The sequence below is a fragment of the Mauremys mutica genome, chromosome 7 (genome assembly GCF_020497125.1).
Source record: "Mauremys mutica isolate MM-2020 ecotype Southern chromosome 7, ASM2049712v1, whole genome shotgun sequence".
Lineage (NCBI taxonomy): Eukaryota > Metazoa > Chordata > Testudines > Geoemydidae > Mauremys > Mauremys mutica.
In genome coordinates this window covers 58,651,090-58,666,477 of record NC_059078.1, presented here as the reverse complement: position 1 = coordinate 58,666,477, position 15,388 = coordinate 58,651,090, and the positions used below count along the sequence as shown (strand labels likewise).

The 15,388-nt window shown below is 47.8% G+C and overlaps 1 protein-coding gene across 6 annotated transcripts in view; it reads left to right on the top strand.

The window, feature by feature from the left end:
• The window catches only part of ELOVL3 (ELOVL fatty acid elongase 3), a 77,563-nt gene that overhangs the window by 41,086 nt on the left and 21,089 nt on the right, over window positions 1–15,388 (top strand). For 4 of the 6 annotated variants that reach the window (XM_045025418.1, XM_045025420.1, XM_045025421.1 and 1 more), the window contains 2 exons: window positions 14,202–14,324; window positions 15,066–15,205. The exons of 1 other annotated variant lie outside the window; for it this stretch is intronic. In XM_045025418.1, the coding sequence (XP_044881353.1) occupies window positions 15,099–15,205 (107 nt within the window). In that variant the 5' untranslated portion in view covers window positions 14,202–14,324; window positions 15,066–15,098. The remainder of the gene's footprint in view (window positions 1–14,201; window positions 14,325–15,065; window positions 15,206–15,388) is intronic. One more of the 6 variants, XM_045025422.1, reaches the window with a different exon arrangement.

Below are 15,388 nucleotides of genomic sequence, written 5' to 3'. Positions count from 1 at the left end.
CTCTGCTCATCAATGGCAAATTTTGAGGCACCATCTGCGAACACTCTCTCTGATACTGAAACCACTGAGTGTCACACAATGGGAAAGTCGAGTGGAGGTAATAAAGCCTATCAAACACCAAATTGGGAAGATAGATGATGCCATAGTTGCTATTATGGAGGACAATGCTATGACAGGAACTGTTCGTGGGAACAGTGGCAGAAGGAAATGGAATCACCAGAAACATACATAACTTCATTTGTGTGGCTTAGTGTTGTGGCATGACATACTGTTTGAAATAAATGTTGTAAGCAAGACTCCAGGTTGTTGACCTTGATATATCTGGAGCAATGGAACAACTGGACAAAGCAAAGTCATACCTACAGTCTTACTGGTCAGATGAGGGATTTGAAAATGTTCTGAAGAGTGCACCGAAGTTGGCAGAGGAACTTCATACTGAAGCTATTTTCCCACCCGTTCAAGAATACAAGTCACCAAAGAAGACATTTTGATTATGAGGCACGGGATAATCCCATAAGAGACCCCAAACAACAATTCAAAGTTGAATTCTTTAACCAGGTGCTAGATTGTGCAATACAGTCAGTTGAAGAATGTTTCATGCAGCTCAAGGAACACAGCAGTATATTTGGGATGTTATCTGAAATTCCAAAACTCCTCACTATACCTCAAGAAGACCTACAATAGCAATGCAGGGCACTAGAGACAGTGTTGACACATGATGACATGCGCGATATTGATGCAAGTGATTTACGTGATGAACTGAAAGCCCTTTCAAGATACATTTCAGCAGGATCAACTCCAAAGGCTGTTCTGGAATATATGTGCACAAATAAGATGACCACCCTCTTTCCAAATGCTTTTGTTGTTCTCCACATACTTCTAACACTTCCTGTAACAGTTGCCAGTGGAGAACACAGCTTCTCCAAGCTGAAGTTAATAAAAACACATCTACGCTCCACAATGACACAGGAGAGACTGGTTGGCCTTGCAACCATTTCAATAGAGCATGAGCTGGCCCAGACTGTGGACCTTCAGCAGGAAGCAGTTCAAATCTTTGCAACCAGGAAAGCACCACTTTGATTATTCAAACAGATAAAAATGCCAGTGTTTACTATGCAGACAAGAAAAGTTACATTTGCTGTTCAGGCATTTGACAGTTGTGTTACTTAAAATTTTTGAACAATGCATTTTAAGTTTTTAGTTCTCCTTTATTGGGGTAGGTAGCAGAGCAGTACCATGAGAGGAGTAGAACTGAGACCTTTCAAAGTTTTGGCCCAAGCGAGGGAGTTTGGGGGCGTCATTTGAGCTCCCTGCCTCAGATGTCAAAATGTTGTGGGCCGGCCCTGCTGGCACCCCTGGATTGGGAAACCCTGAATTAAAGGTGAAACTCAGGCCCCTACTGACCTGACATTGCATGGGAATTTACAATGTAAAATGGAGAAAACTGTTTGGAAATTGACAGTCAAGTTGTTTGTCCCTGACATGGGTATGCAGTGTTAGAGGGGGAGGAGGCTGCAGGAAACCTGTCCCATTCCGGGGTGCAATCCAGACCAACAAGGGGCTGTGTCACTGCCTGCCCTGCAACCTTACACTGCTTCTCTGTTGTAGTTCCCAACCTGCACTGCTCCCAAAGAGCCTGCAGGTTACACCCGGAGCGTTGGTGTACAGCTGCAGCCCTGGTTCAGCAACCTGTTAGTGACACACCAGCCACCCTCTGGCTTCCAGCCACCTGTTACTACCCACAGGGTGATTCAACATACCTCCAGCCCTCTCCTGGACAGTTCAGATATTAAAGATCTGTTGCCCCTGTTATAAAGGGTCGATATTCAAGTTTGCTACTTTAAGTGGAAGTTACTCAACAGTGCAGTTTAAACACAGCGTTGGCTTGGTTTCACTGAAAAAGAATAAAACCAGTTTTATTAAAAAAGGAAGATTGAATTTTAAGTGAATTCAAGTATCAGGTATGAAAGTCAGAAATGTTTTCTAGTAGCTAAACTTAACACGCTTGACTAGGTTCAAGGTTAAATCCTCACCCCATGTTCCCAGCAATGTGGCTGACCAAATTCTCAGGTCAGGATCTTCCCAAAAGTCAAAGAGCTGGTTCCTTTGTTTTGTTAGGTGAGAGAGATCCTTTGGGGTTTTCTGCCCCCTTTTTTTTATAGGCCAGTTAACCTTGAAGTGGATTCTTCTGAGGGTTACCCCTCAAAGCAAAGTTTATTCAAGCAGTAAAGGAGGTGACATTGGGTCTGGTGGTGAAGGAGGCTCCCTATGTTTGCTGGAATGCAAATTTGGTTTATCTCCTGCCCTCTACTGTCCCAGGGACCCTGCTTACTCCTTCTATGTAAACTGAGGTTAAAAACACATTTCTTCATTCAGGATACTTCTGCCTGGGCCAGGCTGTATGGGTTTGAACACATTAAGAATAGCATGCAGGAGACTTCATAACTGTACATCTAACGTTACATACACTTCACCATGATATTATTGGCCTGTGAGCTGTTAGTTTTCAGATGATTCCCCCACAAGCCATATTTTGTACAAAGATTATTACACTAGTGTGTAGGTGTGAACCACGAGAGTGCTTTCAGTCTCACCTTCCTCCCACTGGCATGGCCCCATGAGGGTCAGACAGTTGCAGTCCCTAAAATGGAAGCTGCACAGACTTTTTCCTCCCTTGTGGCATCCAGCACACCCAAGGCAACGGATAGGAGTGAGAGCAAGAGACATGATTCCATAGAAGGAGTATAGCAGCAGATGCACTTCCCCCTGCAAGCCACGATTTCTTAGGGGGGAAGGGAGGGGTGCAGCTCTGCATTGCCCCAAATAAGGGGGGAGAGGAGGTTGGCTATGGAACCTTACCTCTTAATTTCCATGCTAACAGATGCGTGGGGATTTCTTTAACTATGCTGTAATTAGGGGGTGTTTTAGTTTAAGGATTACGTATTTTCAACCTTACCACTATCTAAACAGTGTCTTGTTTGGGAACTGTCTTGTACAGTAAGATGTACATGTAAACACTGCTGATCATGGATGAATTCAGTATATGCATTTTATACATCGCTAGATGCACAGTTATTGGGCATTGAACACTTATACTTGAGTGAGTGTGTGGGTGGTGTTCAGTATTTAAATGAGAGACTGCATCTTCCTAGATACTGTACAGTGTCACTTTAGCCTGAGGCTGCGGTTGGCTTTGTTACAAATAACTCATTAGCTCCAGTTAGCCTTGGGGATGTTTTAAGATTCCATCTGCACCACATACTTTGTCATGTGTTGTAAAAAGTGCCTAAATACAGTATTGCCCTGACTAATACCATGAGGCTTTACTATGTCTGTGCTCCCATAAGCAGACAGGCTGGGAGGGGATCCTTGCATAATTGCTGCTGCTCTCCTATGAGATTCTCTCTGGGTTTTGCACTAACCATCCCACACACAGAGCCTGTGGAGGGCTTGAGGGTGGCCGGGAGGCAGTATTGAGACATAAGACCTTCATGCAGGTGACTATGGCCTCCACTGATACCCCTAACTTCAGTGACTAAACCCCTTACCATTTAAGGTGACCCACCCACTCCTACACCTTGGAGAAAAAATGCACTGTAAACTCAGGGCACAAACTTGCAGTGTTCCGTCGTCCGTCCCCCCACCCCTCGAAGTCTGGCCCATGGTGCTAATGAGATCAAACCATGTTAAGGAACTGAGACGTGTCCTGGAGCATGATTCCTTAACAGGCTTATAACTGTTTGTTCCTGTTCAGCACATGAGATCAAACCATACTATAACACAGGCTCTATCACATTTGCTAAAGTACAGTAGAATCTGTAGTCTAGGCAGGGCCTCATTCAAGCAGAGGCATAACTTAATTGTTGCTAGCTGGGTTCCAGCCCAGGTTTCCTGATGGGTGTGGACTGGCAACTCCTTGCTGGAGGACCATGCTGTGAAACTGTGACATGGATGACTTTTCATGTCCCTGTAGGATTGTGTCTAGCCCAGTCCTCAGGGATTGTTTTTCCCACAGCATAGACTGGTCAGACAAGAATGGCAGGACTCTGCTGGAAAGAACCATTTAAACACAACTGTAGCGATGCAGTCCTGCTTACAAGAGGTGTATATGCATTAGAAAATTGTATAGCCATTTTCCAGCAGTAATTCAGTTGCACTTGTGCTAGCAACAGTGCAAGCCCCAGTGCATACAATACTTGGCCATTAAAATCTGTTCTGTACCGGCTGTGAGGCAAGCTTGGTCAAACTTGGCTAGAAAGTTCAGCTTCCATCTGTTCCTCCATGTAGATGCAGTCCTGTGGAGCAATCCTATCCTTAAAATCAGGGTCAAAACCTTGATGTGGAAGGGCTGGATAGGGAGGGGAACTCTGACTGGGTTAAAAGTGACACAAAGTCCTGTGGCACCTTATAGACAGACATATTGGAGCATAAGCTTTCGTGGGTGAATACCCACTTCGTCAGATGCATGTGGTGGAAATTTCCAGAGGCAGGTATAAATATGCAGGCAAGAATCAGTCTAGAGTAACGAGGTTAGTTCAATCAGGGAGGACGAGGCCCTCTTCTAGCAGTTGAGGTGTGAACACCAAGGGAGGAGAAACTGCTTTTGTAGTTGGCTAGCCATTCACAGTCTTTGTCTAATCCTGAGCTGATGGTGTCAAATTTGCAGATGAACTGAAGTTCAGCAGTTTCTCTTTGGAGTCTGATCCTGAAGTTTTTTTGCTGCAGGATGGCTACCTTTAAATTTGCTATTGTGTGTCCAGGGAGGTTGAAGTGCTCTCCTACAGGTTTTTGTATATTGCCATTCCTAATATCTGACTTGTGTCCATTTATCCTTTTGCACAGGGATTGTCGAGTTTGGCCAATGTACATAGCAGAGGGGCATTGCTGGCACATTATGGCGTACATTACATTGGTGGACATGCAGATGAATGAACCGGTGATGATGTGGCTGATCTGGTTAGGTCCTGTGATGGTGTTGCTGGTATAAATATGTGGGCAGAGTTGGTGTCAAGGTTTGTTCAATGGATTGGTTCCTGAGTTAGAGTTACTATGGTGCAGTGTGTGGTTGCTGGTGAAGAATATACTTAAGGTTGGCGGGTTGTCTGTGGGCAAGGACTGACCTGCCTCCCAAGGCCTGTGAAAGCGAGGGATCATTGTCCAGGATGGGTTGTAGACCACTGATGATGCATTGGAGAGGTTTAAGCTGAGGACTGTAGGTGATGGCCAGTGGAGTTCTGTTGGTTTCTTTCTTGGGCTTGTCTTGCAACAGGAGGCTTCTGGGTACATGTCTGGCTCTGTTGATTTGTTTCCTTATTTCCTCATGCAGGTATCGTAGTTTTGAGAATGCTTGGTGAATATCTTGTAGGTGTTGGTCTCTGTCTGAGGGGTTGGAGCAAATACGGTTATACCGCAGCGCTTGGCTGTAGACAATAGATCATGTGGAGTGTCCGGGATGGAAGCTGGAGGCATGAAGATAGGCATAGCGGTCAGTGGGTTTTCAGTATAGTGTGGTGTTAATGTGACCATCACTTATTTGAACCGTGGTGTCTAGGAAGTGGACCTCCCGTGTAGATTGATCCAGGCTGAGGCTGATGGTGGGGTGGAAGCTGTTGAAATCGTGGTGGAATTCTTCCAGAGTCTCCTTCCCATGGGTCCAGATTATGAAGATGTAATCAATGTAGCATAGGTAGAGAAGGGGCATGAGTGGACAAGAGCTGAGGAAGCGTTTTTCCAGGTCAGCCATAAAAATGTTCGTATATTGTGGGGCCATGTGGGTGCCCATACCGGTGCCACTGGTCTGGAGGTATATATGGTCACCAAATTTGAAATAATTGTGCGTGAAGATAAAGTCACAGAGCTCAGCAACCAGTTGTGCTGTGGCATCATCAGGGATACTGTTCCTGACAGCTTGTATTCCATCTGTGTGTGGGATGTTTGTGTAGAAAGCGTCCACATCTATGGTAGCTAGGATGGTGTTTTCTGGAAGCTCACCAATGCATTGTAGTTTTCTCAGGAAATCAGTGGTGTCACGGAGATAGCTGGGAGTGCTGGAGGCATAGGGTCTGAGTAGAAAGTCCACATATTGGACAGTCCTTCAGTGAGAGTGCCAATTCCAGAAATGATGAGGCATCCAGGATTTCCAGGTTGCAGCTGGGTTTTTTAAACCATTTGTAGTCTTCAGCAACAATTTGGTTTGCCCTGCTCTGGGCATGGAAATATCTCCAGTTAAAGTATTCGCTTCTAACTGTATTTGGAGCAGATGCATTGAGAACGTCAGAACTTTATTTTAAGGGAAATTTCCTCGCTTTACTCAGCCATTGATGTCCTTTTGTGATTTTTTTTTTCTGGCTCAAAAAACTCTGCCAAAAATTGAGAATCTGAGAGTTGCTTAGAATAGAGATTTGGATACACAACTATCTTCAAGCTAGTAGAATACATTTGTATCTGATGTTTAAAAGGCAACTATTGATCTGAGACTACAGTTAATTCACCAAAATACACTCTTTCCAATATGCTGGTCCTGGTGTCGGTTAATGGTAATGGGCCTCATAAATGCTGATCTGTGTTGGAAATGGAACTCCTTTGGTGCTATATGAACTCATAAGTTTTGGGGGTGCCTCTATATCAAGCATTTCTGGCATGAGGTGGGTCAAAGGACCAATTAGTTATTGGATGCTAACTTGGAGCCCTCCCCCTTAAGTTTTGTTCTTGGATGTATTCCTGATACCTGTAGGGTGACCAGATGTCCTGATATTATAGGGACAGTCCTGATATTTGGGGCTTTTTTAAATATGGGCTCCTATTACCCCCCACTCCCTGTCCCGATTTTTCGTACTTGCTATCTGGTCACCCTAGATACCTGGTAACAATGTGGCATGGTTCCAATGTGCAGCTTTGATCACTACAAAATTAACCCTGCACAAATGGAAAAATTTATCTCCACCAAACCTTGCTGCATGGCCCAGTGATATTCCTGGCTTCGCAGCAAACGCAGGCAGACTTTGTCATGAGGGGAGTTCCATCCTGGCTTGACCCAGCTTCCGCTGATGGCCAATAAAGACCCAAACCTTCTAAAGTTTTTTAAATGAGGCAGAAAGTTTCCACAGTGGGAGTATATGCAGAGATGCTGATTCTAGCACATGGGGAAGAGGCATGTTCTGGCAGCTTTAAATAGTTATATTGTGAAACTGCAGAGATCCACAGATATCAGATACAGTGTGCAATGCTGAGATAGCTTCAGGACTTTCCTTTTTGGGGAACCACTATGCAGAGATCTTGGGGAGATAATCCTTCAGGCCGTTCAAAATCAATAAGTCAATCAGCTGTTCCTTCTCACTCCTAGCCCTCCTCCCTTCCCCCCAGCCTGGGGTAAATGAGTGGTCTGTCTTTGGAAAAATCTGAGATTGATTTGCCATTTTGTCTCTGTGTCCCCACACTGGCCCCCTCCCCATCAGCACACTGATAACATCCATTTGTCTGAAACCTTGGTTTCAGTTACAGCCTCAAAGAGAGTCCATCAGTGGTAACCTGGATATTCCTCTGCCATCATGGTTGTGATTTCCAGGGAGTGCTGTAAATCTTCCACTCTTTAGGGAGTTAAACGCTAGCTCGTTGAAATAAAGTTGTTATAAACCTTTGAGTGCTGGGGGAAAATGCCAGCTCAGGAGTTCTGGAGTCGGAGATGGACATCCTCAATGCAGCCTTACAGCAGGAACTGTACAGGCAGAAGCCGTGCAAGGTACCCACACCCCTGATCTGGAGAGACCCCCTCGAGGGCTAAGAGGAAAGTCTAGGCTCCAGGTCTCACTTTGCCCTTGGCTTGTCAGTTAAGGTTGCCACAAAGAGGGGGGACAGCTGTTGCCAGTTGTGATAGTGTTTGTGAGGGGGCACTTGTGCTCTAGACACTTGGCTGAGGCCCACCAGGAACACTTCACATGGCATGGCACTGCCCTGTCCCTCTTGGATAGTAACAATGGTAATTCTGTTCTGTTAGGCTAGATTTCAACTGAAGACCTAGATGTGAAATAAAGGGGGTGTTTAGATTTATGACAACCTAATTCGATGCTTCAGTGCACTTCCACGGATTTGCTAACTGCAGAGGGCATTGGATGGAGTTTCAGACATGGGAAGTTGACACTCCATCTGGAAAACACTGATAGTCTTGCCCACTCTCCTGTACATACACACGGTGTCTCCGCTACACAAGGGCATGGGATTTGTGGCAGGCTTTTGGTGGTGCCGCAGGGTCAAATTATTGTGGCTGATCTTTGGTAGCACTAGCTGTCTGAGGTGTCGAGGGCATGGGCACTCAAACTCTGCCAAAGCAGGATCCTCCTATTTAGCAATACAGGGAGGGCAGGGTATCTGACCCCCCCCCCCTTCATGTATTCACCACCGCAAGATTGAGAACCTATTGGTTAGGGGATGTTGAAAACATTGTATTTCACAGTGCTCCCAACCTGTAGCTCCAGAAGAAGCAGAGTGGCTCAGAATAAATCTGATTCCCTGAATGGGTGTGACGGGAAAAGCAGTGGAGCTGCCAGCATCCTCACCCTCTTGCTTTGGCCTAATAATAGGTGTGAGGGAGGCAGAGAGGCTGCCTCATCTAGTACTTGTACAGCCTGGTTGGACAAAAGAGAAATGCTGTTTTGTTATGTTGCATCTACGTCTTCCAGCCCTTGGGATTTCTTTGCGAGGGACGATGCTGAGGAAAAGGCAGTGGCCTGAGAGCCACTGGCCCACAGCTGCTGGAAGGTTTTATACACATTCTGGTGGTGTGTATTCAGCTATTTGTTTTTATCTGAATATTGTAACAAACACACTCCAAAACAGAGGTAATTTTCAGGCTGCTCTTAGACTGGATGGCCTACCTAAACCAGTAATCTCCTAAATCCCATGCACTCTGCCCCACTCACTGCTCCTGACACATCAACAATAATAATGTTGTATTAGTGACATGCACCTGCATGTAAACAAATCACACCCACGATGAGGGGACACTGTTCTTGTTGCTAAAATAAGGACAAGCACAACCACAGTGTCTATATTACTGAAGGGCCCTCAAGAGACCCCACAACCCTCCCCTAGACAGCTCACTGTCTTGTTTGGGAACAACCTGGTAACCTGCTAACCTCTTCTGTCCCTACAGGAACCGAGGGTTGATCTGGGATAGTGACCTCATGACATTCCTTCCTCCCTCTACCTCTGCCCTGGAGTTCTCCCCACTCTCCCTTTTCCATTTCATCTTTGTTTCATAGCAGTGGCCTCTATTTCAAAAGCAATGGCTCTCAAGAGAATCAAAACGCACCAATCAGCTCCTGAATACAGGATCACCCCTCTGCTAGCCTGAGCCCCGGAACTGATCCATGCAAAAAAAGCTTGGAGCTATAGGCTCCAGGTCTGGTCTCAGGAGCATCAGGCTGTGCTCCAGGTCTGCTTTTCTTCCAGGCTGCTACCAGCAGCTGCACAGAATTGCAGATCTGATGCTCATGTACTTATAGGCAACTGTCATAATACATTCCCTTCAAAGAGGCTATTATGACAATATCCTGGACAAACCTTATGGAATTAAGATAAACACTATTGAATTGAGTTCAATGCCTTTGGAGTCCATGGTATAAAAAATGCAATTGTTTGTATTATTGTGAGATTATATGTAATTTTGGGTATGCTAATGTAATTCCTCCCATTACATTACAAAGAGCTGTTAATTGTCCAATTAACAGCTCATTAAAGCCAACCCCTGGAGAAAGAATGAGGAGTACTTGTGGCACCTTGGAGACTAACAAATTTATTTGAGCATAAGCTTTCGTGGGCATAGAATGGAACACACAGACAGAAGATATTTATACATACAGAGAACATGAAAAGGTGAGAGTAGCCATACCAATTGAGGCCAATCAATTGAGATGAGCTATCATCAGCAGGAGAGCTATCATCTATGGGTCATCTCCATTATCACTTCAAAGGTTTTTTTCTCTCTCCTGCTGATGATAGCTCATCTCAATTGATTGGCCTCTTACAGTTGGTATGGCTACTCCCACTTTTTCATGTTCTCTGTATGTATAAATATCTTCTGTCTGTGTGTTCCATTCTATGCATCTGATGAAGTGGGTTTTAGCCTACAAAAGCTTATGCTCAAATAAATTTGTTAGTCTCCAAGGTGCCACAATTACTCCTGTTCTTTTTGCAGATACAGACTAACACGGCTGCTACTCTGAAACCCCTGGAGAGGTTTGCATATACTAGATCAAACTGAATTCTCCAGGGACCAACAGACAAAGGACTTGTGGTTAAATAGCCTTGTTTTAAACAGGCTTAGGGCCTTCTTCCTGAGCCAGCAAATGGACAGGACCCTGGAAGGACTTGGCCTGCTGTGGCCTCATAAGATTGGTGCTTTAACTTGAAACTACAAGGAAACCCCTGGAGGGTGGGTGTTGAAGCACTGCTCCTGCCAGAGCCTGTATTAGGGTTGGCGTGATCTCTGGTAAGCTTATTAGCATGCATACAGGTTCTTCTATTGCTTGTAATGTTTTCTCTTGTGTTTTTACCTTAAGAACATGGGCGTCAGGTATCGCAGGCTGGGGGAGGCTAAGCCTCCCCAAACAGCCCCATGTGGCCCTTCCCACACTCCACCCTGAGGTGGCCCCTCCTACTTGTTGCTTTCCCCCTTGGCCCCAGCCCAAGCAGGCTGCTCCTTTTCTGAGCAGGCTGGAGCTGGGGCTAGGCACCCAGCGTGCGGCTGGGACTTGGGGCTGCTCAGGAGGACTGGGGGTGCTGGGGCTGTGCTGCCCAGTGCTTGGGGGGGGAGAGGGCTGGGGGGCTGGAGGCACTGGGGCTGTGGGCAGCGCCAGCTGCTCTAGGGATGGGGGTGCTTGGGTGGAGCAGCCTGGGGCTGTGGCTGGGGTGGGGCGTGGGGAGGGGCTCGGGTCTCCGGCAGGAGAGGGGAGTGGAAGGGGCAAAGGGGTGGTGGGGCCTAGAGTAGAAGAGGTGGGGCCAAGGGCTAACCTCCCACAACGGACAGCTCACGCGCCGCCCATACTTAAGAATAAAATAGGCTTGCATAGGAAGTGCTGTGTGGTTACTATAACTATTGGCAGTTACACTGTGTACGTGTCTGAGGAGCGAGAGAGCAGGAAGACCTCGGTAGGCAGCCTGTCTCTGCTAGGAGTAACACAATGAAGGCAGCGAGCTGCTCAACCTGGAAGGACCGTGGTCAGAAGGGGAGAGAGAGACATCTTCATCCAAGAGAGGAGACGGCCATGGGAACCAGAAGCCAGAGTGTGGGTGCCTTTGCTGGACCACAATGGGGGATGACAGGTGCAGATGCCCTGAGCTGTGACAGAAGCTTTAGCCTAGCGCTGTCCTGACATTTGGAGAATGCTCTCTCCTCACATCTACCCTTCCACACCCTTGCTCCTGAGTGACTGAGTGTCCTGGTCAAACTCACTGTGATGCAGGGGGAAATATCAGTGATCTGTGGAGATTAATTTGGATTACTAGAGAGAGATTCACTGGGTTATGCTGAAACAAGACCTAAACCATTTTTAGTCAGGCCGAGCTACTTGCCTCAGTATCATGCAGCAGTGTGTTGCCCAGGTTAATTACAGGCTGGATTAAAGAATTTGCTCTATTACCTTTAAAATTGTTGTCTTTTGGTTTCATCATGGCCTTGTGCAATGGGGCATGGTAAACAGAAGCACAGAGAATGTATGTTATGTACTGTTTGTGATTTCATACACTTGTTACCTGCTTTTACTCTTGCTAAAGTAAATTGACTTACGGACAAATCCTGGCCTCTGTCACTCATCAGGGCCATTGAATTCCAACAGACTGCATGGCTAAGTAAGGTGAGCAGTCAGCAGCTTTTAAAAGCCCTCCCCAAGTAACCATTTTTGGGGCTCTTCTCTGAACCTGTACTCTCTGATATAGCTGCATGTGATGTGGTAACCAAATTGGACTGTGTCCAAGGTGAGGCTATACCGTGCATTTGTACAATGCTGCCATATCTTCCATATTCTCTCTCCCTCTCCTTTAATTCATCCTACTGCCACTCCTTATTGGGGCTTTTCTACCAAGCTAACTCCACGGGCTGATGTATCAGCAGTGATCAGAACATGACCTTACTGAGCATCTAGAACAATGGCAAGATTATCCAACTTCACTCAACTCTTAATATTTCACTAGTATAAAATAATTGCATAGCACTATAGATGTGCATAGTGCTCCAGGTTACAGATAAGGATGGATTCCTTGCCCTGAAGAGTATAGTTCAGTCAGCGGTTCTCTGCCTCCTGCACACTGAGACCCCATGTTGCAGCAATAAAAATATTCTGCCCACCCTCTCACCTAACCACTAAGAAAGCAAGTTGAGAATCTGTGTTCTAAGTGAAAACAAAAACATCTAAAGGAAGGTAATACAGGGAGGGACGGCAGAGGTGGAAGCCAAGGTAGAGGATATGAAAAAGCAATTAATGTTGTGTAAAGAGGGGTGATGGTGCAGAATACAACTGGTGTTTCCCTTCAGGAATCTAGTTTTTGAGTGTGGTAAGGTATTAATAGAGGTTTACTTAGTGGTAGCCAGTCACAGGAGTCGCTGAGGGCAGTGACCTCTAAGGAATGAGAGCTATGTGGTATGTTACTAATAAAAGTTTTGAGGAAGGAAAGGTTCTTATAAGAGAAAAGGAATAATTTCAGTCATGCTGTTGGCCAGGTGATGCTTGTAGCACAAGTTACACAAGTCTAACTGGCTGGTTTGGTGCAGAATATTCTGATCTTGGTCTCTGCCTATTGTATTCACAATCGCAATACAACCTTGTCAAGCATGCCTGGTAGATTACAGGAGTGCAGTGCACGCAGGGACACAGACTAGGAAGGCTCTAAAAAAGAAGGTTCCAAGGTTTCAGGCTACAATTTGAGAAATACAGCTCTTTAAAAGCTAACCTAGAGTCTTCCTGACCCAGCTGGAAACCCAGCGAGATGTAGTCTGAGAACCCCTGCATATCAACCAGTAGTATGTTTGTATGCACTTTTAAAGCACATACCACAAAAATAGTCTAGAGCAGTGGTTTTCAAACTTTTTTTCTGGTGACCCAGTTGAAGAAAATTGTTGATGCCTGCAACCCAACAGAGCTGAGAATGAGAGATTTGTGGGAGGGGCGCAAGGCTGGGGCAGAGGGTTGTGGGGCAGGGGTGAAGGCTCCAGGGTGGGACGGGAATGAGGGGTTCAGGGTGGGAGGGGACTCTGGGCTGGGGCAGGGGATTGGGGTGTGAGAGGGGGTCAGGGCTCTAGGCTGGGGGTGCAGGCTCTGGGGTGGGGCTGGAGATGAGGGGTTTGGGGTGCAGGAAGGGGCTCTGGGCTTAAATGGGGGGCTCAGGGCTGGTGCAGAGGTGCAGGCTTAACTCCGGCAGCTCCCAGTCAGTGGCACAGCCAGGATGCAGAGGCAGACTTCCTGCCTGTCCTTGCACTGCGCCCCAGAAGCAGCCAGCAGCAGGTCCAGCTCCTAGGTGAAAGTGCGCAAATGGCTCTGCACGGCTCTCGCCCACAGACACTGCCCCCCCCCCCAGCTCCCACTGGCCAGAAACCAGCCAATGGGAGTGCAGAGCCAGTGCTCATGGCAGGGTCAATGTGCAGAGCCCCCTCCTCCTGGCCCTCTCGCCTAGGAGCCGGACCTGCTGGTGGCCACTTCTGGGGCACAGCACAGTGTCGGAACAGGTAGGGACTAGCCTGCCTTAGCCGGGGCAGCACCGCCAACGGGACTTTTAACCTCCTGGTCAGCAGTGCTGACCAGAGCTGCAGCGACCCAGTGCCTTACATTCTGCAACCCAGTACTGGGTCGTGACCCACAGTTTGAAACCACTGGTCTAGATACTAGAATACTGAGCTAGCTTAGTCCCAATCTGTCTCTGCAACTCACTGACCTTTTGTATAATTGTTTCTACCCTCTTCTGCTTCTTGCGTTTGCTGTTGTATCTTTTTAGTGGAAAATGGTTCAGTGCTGTGAGCCTTATTTGTGTTGCACTAAGGGGAGGCCACTCTTCTGACAAGTGTGAAGACATGGTCCTTATGCTTGAGAGCTTACTCAAAATAGCAAACGTACAACGTATGGGGTTTAGGATGCAGAAAAGGTAAGATGACTGGTGATGTAGTGTGCACATCATGTTCCAAGAATCATGCTTATGGTCATTGTTTTCAAATATAGGAACTCTGCCGTACTGATTAGTCCAGAGGTCCATCTGGTCTCTGAGGGTGGCAAGGACCAAATGCTTCAGAGTATGGCACAAAACAGCCCATAGCAGACAACTGGTCTCTAAGTGCCTATAGGGTAAGTTTCTTCCTAATCCTCATCAATGTGCTATTTATATTGTTTGGATGATACATTGTTGGATCAACCAATGCAAATACTGGAATTAACAGGCCCTCTGAAAGGGAGTGCATGTTAATGAGACAGTGGGGATGTCTGGAGAAAGGGCAGCCTGGATCAGAGAGGGTATCAGGTACTGGGTGGGGGAGCTGTTGGCTATCTTCCAGGTGCTGGGGCTTCCGAAGATAAAGGACCTGTACTAGTGTAACTGAAGGGAAATAATCTTTACAGGGCCAAGGAGGACTCTGCCCCCTTTGATTTACACAGTAACTGCCAGCAGCAGGGTGGTTGCGGGCCAGCACCCTGGGGGAGGCCATAGATAAGTAGGCTGCGAGCTTCTTGCTGCCAGTGCCCTGTATGAGGTCCGGCTCTACGGGAAGCAAGGCTGAGTGTCTCAGAGGAGCGGCAGGGCCTGGCGCGGCGGCGGCGGCGGCAGCCTTTCCCCGGGGCGGAACGGGAGCCGCGTGTCCTGGTGCAGCCGCCTGTCAGTCATGAGGTGGGTGGGCGGGGCCACTCGCGCAGTCCGTCTTCGGGATTGGTTGTCGGCGGGGGCGGGGTCTGAGCTGAATCAATTGGTTGGGCTGGCGGCGGGAACGCGTCACCTGCAGCCTGGCTGCGGCTGGGGGTCCCAGCTCAGTGCTGCCGCCGGCGGCTCCTCCTCCAGCGCCGGCCCGGCACTGACCCGCCCGCCCGCTCCTGCAGGGCCCGGCCCCGAGCCGCCCGCGCCTCTCCAGCATGGAGCTGCTGGGCACCAACCTGTCCGCGCTGCCCCGCCCGCAGGAGTACGACTTCGAGCGGCACTTCGACGAGCTGCAGGCGATCCAGTGGATGCGGGAGAACTGGTGAGCGCTGCCGGGGCGGCGGGCTGGCTCCGCGGGGGCACCGTGCTGGGGTGGGGATGGCCGGGCTGGAGCCTGCGGTGCAGCACCGGGGACCCGTCTGCTGCACTGAGACAAGCGGCGCTAAAGCTAGCGAGTGGCCGGAGCGCTCAGTACAACCAGCTTGGCGCTGCTGAGCGAAAGGGA